At 44.3% G+C, this 13,398-nt stretch overlaps 2 protein-coding genes and 1 non-coding gene across 3 annotated transcripts; 2 read left to right on the top strand and 1 right to left on the bottom strand.

Annotated features, from left to right (window-relative positions):
• Positions 1-191: 191 nt before the first annotated feature.
• Positions 192-7,008, bottom strand: LOC108926228 (deoxyribodipyrimidine photo-lyase). The gene is made up of 8 exons (XM_029253546.1): positions 6,720-7,008; positions 5,303-6,185; positions 4,037-4,209; positions 3,879-3,963; positions 2,255-2,487; positions 1,966-2,160; positions 1,604-1,829; positions 192-878 (listed from the first exon to the last, which is right to left on the bottom strand). Exons 1-8 carry the CDS (start codon positions 6,954-6,956, stop codon positions 361-363), a joined length of 2,550 nt encoding a protein of 849 aa, XP_029109379.1. The 5' UTR covers positions 6,957-7,008; the 3' UTR covers positions 192-360.
• Positions 7,009-8,901: 1,893 nt separating this feature from the next.
• rpl13 (ribosomal protein L13) lies at positions 8,902-11,850 on the top strand. The gene is made up of 6 exons (XM_018738851.1): positions 8,902-8,976; positions 9,766-9,883; positions 10,198-10,339; positions 10,742-10,915; positions 11,190-11,246; positions 11,642-11,850. The coding sequence occupies exons 2-6, from the start codon at positions 9,780-9,782 to the stop codon at positions 11,798-11,800; spliced, it is 636 nt and encodes a 211-aa protein (XP_018594367.1). The 5' UTR covers positions 8,902-8,976; positions 9,766-9,779; the 3' UTR covers positions 11,801-11,850.
• On the top strand, positions 10,445-10,526 carry LOC114910998 (small nucleolar RNA MBII-202). Its single transcript, XR_003797844.1, has one exon. It is a non-coding gene; the product is annotated as a small nucleolar RNA MBII-202 (small nucleolar RNA).
• Positions 11,851-13,398: the final 1,548 nt, after the last annotated feature.

Below are 13,398 nucleotides of genomic sequence, written 5' to 3'. Positions count from 1 at the left end.
AGTTTTTAAAAAGATGAACAAGGTGATTAAATCGTAAATGGCTCTTGTGCTTCTAGCCCGAATCATTTCTCCATAAACGGTTAAGGACATTACTTTTGCAATGGATTGCAGTTTTTGTTAGTCGGATGTAAAATTTTCTTCATAAGCCACAAATTATACCTGCAACTTATCATAAATATCCAGCCCTCTAGTATTTTGTTGTTCATTAATTATCACTGACTGCTTGTCCAGTGTAGGGTCGACATGGTCCACACCCTATCCAAGGAAGCATAGGTGCAAATGTGAGGTTTTAATTAGAGAAAATAAGTTGCAAATCTTTGTCACATAGTAGAAGAGGTCCTTCTGATGTGTGTCATGACGTCAGTTGTGTAGGAGCGTGAACCCTGCACCTTGTGCGGAAAAGACATCTTTTCGGGGGGTTCTCCCGGGCCTTCCTGTCGCCGGGCGCGGAATCCCGTCCAGTGCTCGCTGCTCTCGCTCCTGCCTCTCCCTCCTCTGCACACTCTCGCTCAGCACGCTGGCAGCAAAGTCGCGCTCGTTCCGGAAGGCAGTGGCTTCATCCCGCTTGCGGCTCACGTAGCCCTTCAGGACGGCGTCGAACGGGTTGTCCCTACAGTCGGGGTTCTGTGTCTGGTACTTGAACTCCATGCGCGTGATGAGGGGCAGGAGGAAGCGGCCACCCCTGTCGGCCACCTCTCCGCTGCCGAGGGCCTCCTGCACCAGCCGCTGGGGAAGGGGTACCAGGTCACACCCGGAAAGCTGGTCCACGTATTGAGGGAAGTTCCTGCGCACCCGCACGACGTCCCGCAGGGACTGCGCTCGCCGCTCCTCCAGGTCTGTGATGATGCGCTCAGGGTAGTTCACTCCTAATGTGACTCCTGTGAACACAAATCAGCGGAGGCCTCAAACTTCTCGTCCTTTTCATTGAAAATATTTTCGTCTCCTACGTTTTCAATAGATGTTTCTATTTCAATCTGTTTCTTAAAAACTGACATTTCACTGTATTGTATTTATTATACTTTAGTACTATTTATACAATATTTAAATACTGCTTTCACATAATAAGGATATTATGAACAAGCGTACACACACACACACACACACACACACACACACACACACACACAGTGTCTGAAACCGCTTGTCCCATGCGGGGTCGCGGGAAGCCAGAGCCTAACCCAGCAACACGGGGGTAAGGCCGGAGGGGGGACACCCAGGACGGGACACCAGTCTGTCGCAAGGCACCCCAAGCAGGACTCGAACCCCAGACCCACTGAATAGCAGGACCCAGTCCAACCCACTGTGCCACTGTGCCACTGCGCCCCCTGAACAAGTGTATCCAACAGAAAAAAGAAAAAAAAAAAACGCTCTTTTACTAGCTGAACTCATTTAAATTAGTTTCCTGTATAGCCGAGAGGTGATGATGCAAACTATATGGAACTGCCACAGATCTCGGGGAAATGGCAGGATTATAAACAACCTGTAGAGCACGTGTGCAGTTTCGGATGTGTTTGGAAGGCTCCGACTGGTGGTGGCTCGCATGTCTAAAATCCGTAACAAGATTCGTGAACAACGAGCAGAACCTGTAAAGCAGCGCGCTTACCAGCTCTGCGCAGCATCGAGGCCGGGCTCTTCCAAGGCCGGTGAACGAGCTCATCCGGCAGAGCGGCCAGCTCTGGGCACCACCTCCTCGCAAAGGTCCCCCGGGGGTCGCAGGTCAGCCCTGCCGACACAGGGTGCATCACGAAGTTCCAGTGGTCCAGGCCGCACATCCCTCCGTTCTGCCACATCATGGCATCTATGGCAACATCAGCATCCACCAGGGTGTCCTGCAGGAAAACCATTGACCGTGTCACGTCTTTCAGTGCAGCCGTCATAGCCGCGAAGACCGGCGGCACGAATACAAGTAATGACCAGATGGAAATGAAAATGTCCTGCCATAGTGAGAGCAAAGTGGAGCTCCACCTGGAACCACCTATATCCCTCCTGCCAGGGAAGGTGAAGATAGGCGATGAGAAAAGAGGCCACCACGTGCCGCATGTAGTTGTTCATCCAGCCCGTGAGCCAGAGCTGCCTCATGGCAGCATCCACAAGAGGGTACCCCGTCCTGCCCTTCTGCCAGGCCTTCAAGTGTGTGCGATCTGAGCTCCACCGCAGCGCCTGCAAAGGACATATTACAAAATTAATACCACCTCAGCTTTTTCAAAGTTTACTCCATCCTTTCGCTATTTGTAGGTGACAAAAGAGGACCTGCCCTGTACGCGGGGCGCAAAGACTGCCAGGGCAAGTCAGGGAAGAGGCAGAGCTGCCAGTAGGCCAGGTCTCTCCAGGCCAACTTGCGGCGGAATTTAGGTGGCCTGCAGGTGGCGCTGCGGGAGGCCCAGAGGAGCAAGCGGGGGCTGATCTGACCGAAATGCAGGTAGGGTGACAGGCAGCTGGTGTTGGGGGCATCTGCACGGCAAGATTCCTTCTCGTACCTGTGTATACCTGGTAGGGAAACAGGCCAGGAGCTCACATTTCCATGTCGCATTTATGGACGTCAGTGGTATTTACTGTACACACAACCCTTATACTGCTTATAGTTTCAAAGAGGTGTACATAAATGTAAAAGTGTACCTAAAAATTGAGGCTTTGATGCATATTATAACAGGACACCACCGAGATACAATCTACTGTGTAAGCTGATAGGAAAACTTAGAACGTCACTAAAAATGTGCATCAATCCATATAACAATACACACACACACACACACACACACTGTCTGAACCGCTCGTCCCATTCGGGGTCGCGGGGAGCCAGAGCCTAAAGCGGCAACGCAGGGCGTAAGGCTGGAGGGGGAGGGGACGCACCCAGGATGGGACGCCAGTCCGTCGCAAGGCACCCCAAGCGGGATTCAAACCCCAGACCGATTGGAGAGCAGGACCCAGTCCAACCCACTGCACCACTGTGCCCCCTGTCATATAACAATATTATTTAGTCTATTAAATATGTGCCAAAAACTGACTATGGTTATCAAAACATCTGGGATATTCAGTCTGCCAATTTTACTAAATGTTTGTAAATAAAAATATGTCTATGAGCTACTTAAGGAAATTGCTAAAGGATAGGAATTTAAATCTGATGTTCATTTTTTTTTTTTTCCGTCTCAGGGCACTGTGGTGATTTTAAGTGTAGACAGCTGGTAGTGTACTGGTTAGAGCTGCTGCCTTTGGACCCAAAGGTTGCAGGTTTCAATCCCACCTCCAGCTGTAATACCGCTGAGGAATGTACTTTGCCTAAATTATTCCAGTAAAAAAAAAAAGAAAACAGCTGTATGGATGGGTAAAAAATTTAAGTACCTTAACCTAACTCTGGAGAAAAGCATCAAAGACAGAGACCAGTGCATTTAAAAAAGTATGAAGATGCACGTAATTGCATTATAGCCCCATCTTGTGGGGAAAAAGCTCCACACTGAAGTACATGCTCTTTGACCTATGCTGTTTCACTTCTTTTAGCAGACACTTTTCTCCAAAGCAACTTCCAATGATCTCCATGTAGGGTTATCAGCCCACACCTTATTCACCGAGGTGACTTACACTGGTAGATACACAACTTACACTGGGTCACTCATCCATACATCAATGGAACATACATACTCTCTCTGTGTCACTCACACACTATGGGGAACCCGAACAGCATGTCTTTGGACTGTGGGAGGAAACCAGAGCACCCAGAGGAAACCCATGCAGACACAGGGAGAACATGAAAACTCCACAAAGATTAAGTGGAGTCGAACCCACGACCTCTCGCACCACCCAGGCGCTGTGAGACAGCAGCACTACTCGCTGTGCCCCCATGCCGCCCCGATTCATGTCTAACTGCACTGCATGTGTCTCACCATCCAGCAAGAAGGCCCTCAGTCGTGCTTGGGCTCCTTCTTCGCTGAAATCCCAAGAGCTACGAATGTTGGCTGCCCAGTCCACCTGAGGTCAAACATCACACCATTAGTTCCTCTTTGAAACAGTAAAAACTGTCCACGTGAATGAACTGACTTACCGTAGTTCCGTCCTTCCTGCGGGGCATTTTGGCCAGGCCCAGCTGGGCAAGGGGGCAGCCCTGGGGCCATGTCGATGGCACTGGAAGGCCAGGCGGAGTTTCTACTGGTGTTCCCAGTGCTGACTTAGAGTTCTGCTGGCAACAGCTCAAGAAATGGGAGACCGACCCGATTCCTAAATGAAATAAAAAAATGACAACTGCTGCCAGGTAGCATCCTTTGCATTCCTAGTTTATGTACTGTCTGCCTTATTCCAGTACACCTTTACAGGACACTTCCACGGATGCCCTAGCTGTGTTTCAAGTGTGAAGCCACTCTGGACTTTGGTACGCTCATTCTAGGAACATGAGGTGTTACAGATTTACTGGAGCGACACTGATTTACAAAGCTAAAGTAAAAGTAAAGCTATTTTTACCCCTCTCAGTCCACAATGTCAGTTATTCTAAATAGGAGGGTAAGTTAAGAAGTATCCACAATAAATTCTCTTTCACAAGATTTCTAATTTCGTGGATACGTTTTTGACTTGGTGTTGTGCTGCTGTGACTAAAGGGATTTTATAAAATCATTTTCTTCTTAAAGAACAGCCCAATTTTTAAATAAAGATGCAGAATTTAGGCTAATTATTCTTACATGCTTTTCAAGGAAATTTATTTTTCTGCTGTAGTCTACACCTCGTTCCCAATATAATCAATGTATGTGGATAACCAAAGCCTTTAATTTTTAACCAGTAAAAAAAAAAAAAAAACAATATTTAATCTACATTACAATTTGGAGGAATTCTGCAATGTCTAGATACCCTTTAGGAACCTAGACAGATGAACTATTCAGCACTATTGTTAGTTCATTTTGTTACTACTTCATAATGATTATATTACCATTCTGCACAACTTGCACTATATACTGTTGCACTACCTGCACTACATAGTTTTTATTTATTTATTCAAATACACTTATTTACTATTCCTCTAACTGTATATATAATTGTAGATATCTTTATCTTGTATGTTTCCACTTGTTTTATATTTTTTATATTGCAAGTATTTTAAGACCTGTAATCTATCTATCTATCTATCTCCCTTGTGAGATTAATAAAGTATATCTATTTATCTATCTAGACAGTGCTATGAGATCATACATGTGAAAAACCGTGGCTGTGTTTGTATTTTCTCGGTGTGCCGTTCCTCTATCTACAGTATGTTGCTGTGACCGAGCCCTGTCCCACCAGTCTATAAAAAAATCAGAACTCGTGAGATGAAGAGGAGGCTCACCTCTGAGGCCCACGCCCTCGGTGCTGATGGAGCTGGGCTCCCGCAGGCAGTAGGAGTGACGCAGCTGGCACTTCACTCCCTTGCTCTCCAGCGCAGAGAACACAGCCTCGTCCCTCTCTTTGAGCCAGGGCTCATACAGGGCGGCGGCCACCACGCCGCTGGCCCCAGTCTCGGCCGCCAGGCCCTGCAGGGCCTCCAGGGAGGATGTCTCCGCTTCCACTGTGACCAAGTGGCTGCCCAGCTTCTCCAGCGACTGGTTCAGGCACAACAGGGCGTGGTGGAGCCAGTACTTACTGGCGCCACCTGTTGCCACGGTAATTCCAGGCCCCTCCTCCTCCTTGGGGCACCAAAGGAACACGGGTATGATCGGGACGCCCATCTCCAGAGAGGCGATCAGAACAGGGTTGTCGGACACCCTCAGATCCCGCCTGAACCAAAGCAGAATGGGTTTCAGGAAGGAAGGGAACCGAGAAATGGCCAGCTGCTGTTTGCCACTCCGCCGCTTCCTTCTTGAGCTCTTGGCCCTCCCGGGGCAGCTGGCGGTCACCTCTTCTGGCACGTTCTTGTTGTCTGTGCAAGGGAGTAGACTACAGCTGTTTGCTCTTTCGCTCATACTGTTACTTTTCCCTGTAGTTCCTGCCCCTGTCATACTCTGAGGCTGCAGGTTGTGCTGATGTTCAAGATCCCCGCTGCACTGCGTTGAGCTGCTGCTCCAGCCATCGCGTGGTCCAGCCGAAGCGTTGGCTTCCAACCAAAGCGTTCGGGTGCACTTTACATCCTGGGACCGACTGCCTGATGATTCTTCTGTTGTCATTTGCTTTCCTGCTCCCGCGTCCTGGAGCGAAAGAGCCAGAGCCAGCGCAAGAGCCTCATCTTCCTTTGCCTCCTGATCCTGGGAAAGAGCCTGCAAAGTGAACATATTTTCAACACTTGGCATTCACAGTTAGTGACAGTAGCTAATACTTTGCAAGTTCTCTCCGTGTTTACATGGGTTTCCTCCAGGTGCTCTGGTTTCCTCGCACAAACATGTTTCAAGTGGACTGACTGTAAATCACCTTGGGTATTTGTGTGTGTGTGTGTGTGTGTGTGTGTGTGTGTGTGTGTTACACTGCTCTGCTCTATATGGATGTGTAAACGACTATTGAGAGTTTATTCCAGAGCATCTAACAACGCAAGTCACCTTGGATAAAGGTGTCAGCTGAGTGCTGGTTTACAATGTTTTGTACACCGTTTCTGGAGAAAAGTGTTTGCTGTATGAAATCTAAATAAATCGAATGTCATCGTGAGCTGCACTAATATTTTTTGAGAGCGAAAGGGAGATGCGAAATGGCTCCCTTAGACACACCAGTACACGCACCCAGAAAGATGATGATGATGGGATGCAGTAATTCAGAGTATAATTGTACAGTGTGCCTACCCTGGTGAAGTAATCCAGGAAGACAGAAGTGAGATGTGTGTGGACCTCAGCGTGTTCCTGTGCCAAGGGTTCGATCAAATCCAGAAACGTGTCCTGTGTGCCCTGGAGTCCCAACAAGGAGAGGCTCCCCCAGAAGAGCTCCTCTGGCTCCATCGTGCCCAGCAGCACCTGTGTCACCATCGCCTGCACGCGAGACACGTGGGCAGCGGGCCTGCTGCTGTCTGTCGCAGGCATCATATTATCCACAGTGCGACTTCTCAGCAACGATCGATCCCAGCTCCCGGAGCTCCCACCTGCACCACGTTTTGTACTCTGTTAGGCAGTCCTAGTAGTAGTATCAAAATGTTTGTTGCTTCCGACAAGTCAAGTGAAGTGTCGATTTTATTCTAAAGCTTCTAAACTTAGTTCTCCTCTCAGCAAAGTTCCGCAATGATCTTTTTTTAGTTGTGTTCCTCCTTGTTATTGTCATAACAGCCCTGGTCTGTCGGCATACACAGGTTTGGTAACTTATAAAGAGCTGAGTTATTTAACCAGCAGGGAGACGTTTCGTAACGGAGACACCAGACCGGTTTGTTACGAAGACACTCGATATGCGCATGCGTCAGAGTCAGCCAATGAGGAAGAAGGAGTCCAACTCGAAGTGTAGCGTTGTTATGGTAACAAAGAGCAATTATGGTGACGGAATTACAATTTTACCGGCTCTCTTGACGTTGAGCCTATTACCTGTAAATCTACTGACTCCCTGTCACGCTCATTTGTGAATACAAAATAGAGCATCTCAATAAGAAGACTTGATTTCGACCTTTCTCTGAAGGTGGCCTAAATGCCCTAGACTTTAAGACCTTAAATCAAATTTTCAGTATAACTGGCAACTGGAAAAAGTGTGTGCATGGGAACTTAATTTGGTTGTGAATTGCTAATATGATTCTTAAGCAGTGTGGAAACCTAAATTTCTTACTGTCTTGTGGCTTTAGATGGGCAAGACTTCCTCTGAATTTATCTGATTTCAACAAACAAGCTTTTGAGGCCAGAACAGTTCAGTCAGAATATTGTTTAAATTACAGAAATGTGGAAAGATAACTGGGACACTTATAATGATTTTGTTGTAATATCTGGGGCTAACATTGTTATGCAGGATTATATGATGTGTCAACTGCATTCCAGCTAATTTCTTACTGTTTGTAAACTCCTCAATGGTGTATAAATCTGTTACTTGATATTTTCCCCAAACGTCTATAGATGGAGTTAGCCTCTCAGATACTAAATGCACCAATGTCCATATTGGAAAATCTATTATTGCCAATAAGATTGCTAGACAGAAAGCCTACTGTAAATGGTTGATATCATATTCTTATTTTAATCCAATTCCTAATTTATAACATGTTACAATCATTAATTAATCTCTACTTCCCTTGCAATAGATTCTTAAATGTAATGGACATATCTTGCCACTGTGTTTTTGTTCAGCTGCGATTGAAAGAATTCCTCAGGTTTCTCTCCTTTTAATTTCTCTTCAGTATTACCGACTGTGTGGTTCTTTTTCATGCTGGTGAATCTGGTAACAAGTATTTTGATAATGCTTTTGGTCTCCTCTGCTTATTGGGCAGATTTCATTGGGTAGGTTTCACAAGGCAAGATGTGTTATACCTAGACCTAATTATAAACTACTTCTAATAGATTTACAATTTCTTTTTTCTTCTCTCCAACAATTTTCTTCTAAGAAGAAAGCCATTACAATATCCCATAATAATTGATTTTTTTTTTGATGAACATCCCTTCATCATACATATGCCTGATTTATTTATTCATTTTCTCTCCGTATACTTGTTACCAGTTACAAAACAAATGTCTACACCTGCAAATATTTTTCCAGAATTGGTGTGTATATACTTATATTTGAACACTTCTTTTTAATAAAAACAATTTACTTTTATTAAATTTAGTTTTCATTTAATTTATTCAAATGCGCAAAATATCACAGTTTTTGTCATTCAGAAACATTAAAATTCTTCATACCATATTTATATTAATATCGGAACATAAATCAAACTTAAAATGTCATTATAGGTCACATGTAGTTATAGAACGGACAAGACATTTAACATAAAAAATCAAATTCTTTCTCAATACAACAACAGAACATATACTTCCGGGTCATTATAAGGACCGCTGTTCGCAATTGGTTCGTGTGAGAAATAACCCACAATTCTCCGGGCCCTACCTTCCTTTTTCCGCCCGGCCGTTTTTCTTGAGGACGGTACGTGGAAAATGGCTTATATTTTTCTGGCAAAATCCTTAATAATCCACACAGTTTTAACAGTGTATTCATGTTTTTCCTGTTCTCATATGATCATTATTATAAATTCTTTACATTCATTAGAGTATTGTCATATTGTGGCCAAATATTTGTGTAAATAACTTGAAAGTGTTTGCAAGGTCTTCGAAAGCCTGATGATGTCTCCCAGCACGCTGAGTTCGTATGTAATTCTGTCCTTTTTGTGGTTGCTTGCGATGGTTATATTGAAGAGCCCTCTTCAGAATTTCGTATTATTGTTTTTGCTAACTAATGAAACGTCCCCGTTTTTTGTCGGCGAGATTGTCATTGTGCCCAGCTCGTCACCACCAGTCACAGTGCAGCGTTTACCGAAGCGAGAGACTGCCGTACTTTTGTTAAAAAAGAAACTTTTTTTACTTGCCAGCGATGACATGTCAGATGTTTCCTCCGGCATTTCAACGGAATTATTTACGCCTAAAGACGGCTGTGTTAATTAATGCTTCTGTATTATTTTTTGTGAATGAGAGTACAGGTACGAGCGGTTCTGAAATGAAAATGAGAGTACAAGTAGAACGTGTTTCATTTTGGTTAACTTACGTCAGAAACGATTCGTAAAAAAGTATCCAACGCCAGATTTAACCCGTAGACTATAGATACATGAATTCCTTATTTCTGCATAGCGAGCGATATTTGTGTTAGGTTCTTCACCTCGTTCATTTTTTTTTTTTTTGTCCCAACTTTTTTAAAAGTAGGCTGTTTTTCTGTTAACAGGGAAATAAGTAACCATGGCCCCCAGTCGGAATGGTATGATTTTGAACCCTCATTTCCACAAAGACTGGCAAAGGAGGGTGCGCACATGGTTCAACCAGCCTGCCAGGAAGCTCCGCAGGTAGGCTTTTTGTTGCAGTTTCGGAATTTCATCCTTAAGTTATGTGTTTCTTGGAACAGCAGGTAGAGAAATGAGTGTTAGGGCCATCACCTCTCAGTCTGAAGGTTGGTGGTTTGAAACCATGCTTCTCCTATAGTACCTATTATCATGTTATTTACCCTGAATTGTACCAATTGAACTACACGACTATATAATTGAGTAAATTACTGTGAGGGGTGTAGCATGCAAACCAAATTTTGTAAGGTGTAAGGTCAGCTATATAATAAGTAAATCCGAACTGCTTCTGATTCCTCTTCCACTCGTATAACCTTCAGGAGAAAGGCTCGCCAGGCTAAAGCTCGTCGTATTGCGCCGCGTCCTGTGGCTGGCCCCTTGCGTCCGGCTGTCAGGTGTCCCACCATCAGATATAACAACAGGGTGCGGGCAGGACGGGGTTTCACCCTGGAAGAGCTGAAGGTACGGCAGTTATGTCTTTGCAGAGTAAAACAAACATCCAGGCTTGTGGCATGTGTGTCTTTATTTCTCCACCAAACCGTGATTTAATGTTTCATGGCAGTCAGATGATGACACGTTCTCCGGAATCTCTGTACTCCCTTGATGATTAGAGTTGAACCCTTTTAACTGATGACTGCTGGTGGCTGATGCTTGTATCACTTTTTTTTTTTCCCAAAAATCATTGTGTTGTTAAAAGCATAGTTTTCATGTCTTTCTGTAATGTATTGTTAGTACTTATAGAAATTTTTAAGCAAGCGTAAGATATTTCTGTTTAAATTTTCAGAACTGCAGAAATGGAGGACTGCTGGGCTTTTCTTTTTGCATCTTGAACCACCTAAGAGAGTTGTGTTCCGCATGTTGCAGGCTGCTGGCATCCACAAGAAGGTTGCCCGCACCATTGGGATTGCTGTTGACCCCCGCCGACGCAACCGGTCCACAGAGTCTCTGCAGGCCAATGTGCAGAGGCTGAAGGAGTACCGCTCCAAGCTCATCCTGTTCCCCAGGAAGGCCTCTGCTCCCAGAAAAGGAGACAGCTCTGTAAGAAAATATTCCCTTTTTCAGTCTTTGAACTGTGTTAGGTCTTTGTCTTTTGGTTTGTGCTCCTTGAGTTAATGTAAGTGACTTTGATAAAATGTATGCATTTTTTTTTTCCTGTGTTGTAATATGGCTGGTAAAGGTATTACATGTTTACATTGTCCGTGCTAATGTATAAAACTGTGGATTTGCAGTTGAATTTTTCAGCCAAATACCTTTTATAACCCTATTAGAGATTTTTGAGTTTATTGGACTAATGCTTTTGTTGCATCTTCAGCCTGAGGAACTCAAGATGGCCACACAGCTCACTGGACCTGTCATGCCCATCAAAAATGTACGTATTATTAACTGAAGCAATCTGGACAAGGGTATTTAGATTTCATCATGTTCATTTGTGAAAAACTTGCTTTCATGTTTAAAACAGTTTGTGTGTGTTTGTAAAATACACACACACACACACACACACACATGCACATTTTCGGAACCGCTCGTCCCATACGGGGTCGCGGGGAACCGGAGCCTACCCGACAACATATGGCTTAAGGCCGGAGGGGGAGGGGACACACTCAGGACGGGACGCCAGTCCGTCGCAAGGCACCCCAAGCGGGACTCGAACCCCAGACCCACCGGAGAGCAGGACCCGGTCCAACCCACTGCGCCACCGCGCCCCCCCTGTTTGTAAAATACACCATGTAATACACTACTCCTGACGATAAATTTCTTCTGCAGGTGCACAAGAAGGAGAAAGCCCGGGTGATCTCAGAGGATGAGAAGAACTTCAAGGCTTTTGCCAGCCTGCGTATGGCCCGTGCCAATGCTCGTCTTTTTGGTATTCGCGCTAAGAGGGCCAAGGAGGCTGCTGAGCAGGATGTGGAGAAGAAAAAATAAAAATGTTTGCATTCAACAATTTCCAAATAAAAACAACATTAAAAAGCAAAGTGTAGAAGTACGTTATTTCTTTTAAAAACCTTCACATTTGCTGGAGAACTTTAAATAACTAATTTTTATTCTTAAAACTTTAATAATTTTATGATTGAAGTAATTTTTCTGATTTTCATAGATTGCTCTCATTGGTATGAGATTGTGTACAGTAAAACTGGGAATTTTTACCCTGTTAAGCAAATGTGGAATTTGAAGAAGTTGAGTAAACATTTTCCTAAATGTGCACGTTTCTCCACAGGGTGGCAACAGTAGACTTTCACTAGTCGATGCTGAAAGACAGGCATTTGTGAATTTAATTTTCCTTTAGTATTAAAGTTTGGTTTAAATATATGGATGCAGCATCATTGAAGGGATTCAATAAATTCATTTGGTAAACTTATTAAAACTGGAGAAAATACCAAAGTGCTTTATGTAGCTTTTAAGGAGCAGATTGCTACACTGTTGAGGTACACCTGGCAGCCATTGACTGGCAGTTTAGGTGTTAATGTGACTTCTTTTTCTATTATCTGGTTTTATATTGTGCCTTCATGAACGCAAGCTAAGAAACTTCACAATGGTAACATCTGAGGTTTTAGTAAGACAGTAAATATAGTGTTTACACAACATTCTGATGTGTAATTCGCAGGCTTTTTTGTGAAACAGCAGCCTTGACACGAATGGATCACTACAGTAATGGCAAGGTCCTTCCTACAGCTGAGTAAATGTCAGTGGAGCCAGTTGTGTCATGAGGCAAAATGAGGTGGATAGATAAAAGTGGCAAAATACAGTAGTAAGTGATTCAGCTCATGAATGTCTATTGGTCTAAAGAGCTAAAATACCAGACATTTCTAATACGTAATATGATAATTTTTTTTGAACTTGCAGAATTGGTGACACTGAATTACCCTTAGTGTCTTTGTCTCTATGCTTTCCCTGTTATTGGCTGGCATCCTGTATGGGGTGTACCCTGCTTTACACCCACTGTGTTTCCTGGTTAGGCTCCACACCACCATGATCCCATGCTGGACAAGTTTCAAAAAGCACTAACATCACAGTGATAACAGTGTAATAGAGAGTCAGTGACCATTTCAGGATCATAGTAACTGCAGTGGTTTTGAGGAAACGGACCTACGGACTGTGGACTCTGGTGGTTCTGTCTCTGGAGGCTTTATCAAAGTGCAGTCACTCCCACTGCAAGAGTTTCTGAGCAACTGCTTTCCATTGGTAGGTATTAACAGCTGGTGGGCAGTGGCTGTGGGAGAACACTGTGGGAGTCTTACATAAAACTTACCAACGTCCACCTCTTCGGAACCTGTCTATTTGTAGCAACTCTTCAAAATGTTCGCTTTTATTACGAAAAATGCTACAGACAACATGTGGCTGACAGTCCATCTCCTATGTCTTCCACAAGCGGAGGTTCACTATTTCCATAGGGGTGGATTAGTGACAGAATCTAGTACAGTTACAGTTTATTGATAGATATGGATTAGCAATGTTACAGTAGCATAGTAGTATATTAAGAACTCTTGGCCTGTTCAGCAGAGTACACATTAATGTTATGATCA

Source organism: Scleropages formosus, chromosome 7 (genome assembly GCF_900964775.1).
Source record: "Scleropages formosus chromosome 7, fSclFor1.1, whole genome shotgun sequence".
Taxonomy (NCBI): Eukaryota; Metazoa; Chordata; class Actinopteri; order Osteoglossiformes; family Osteoglossidae; genus Scleropages; species Scleropages formosus.
Note: the sequence above shows the minus strand (reverse complement) of the source record. Positions and strands in the feature narration are given on the sequence as shown.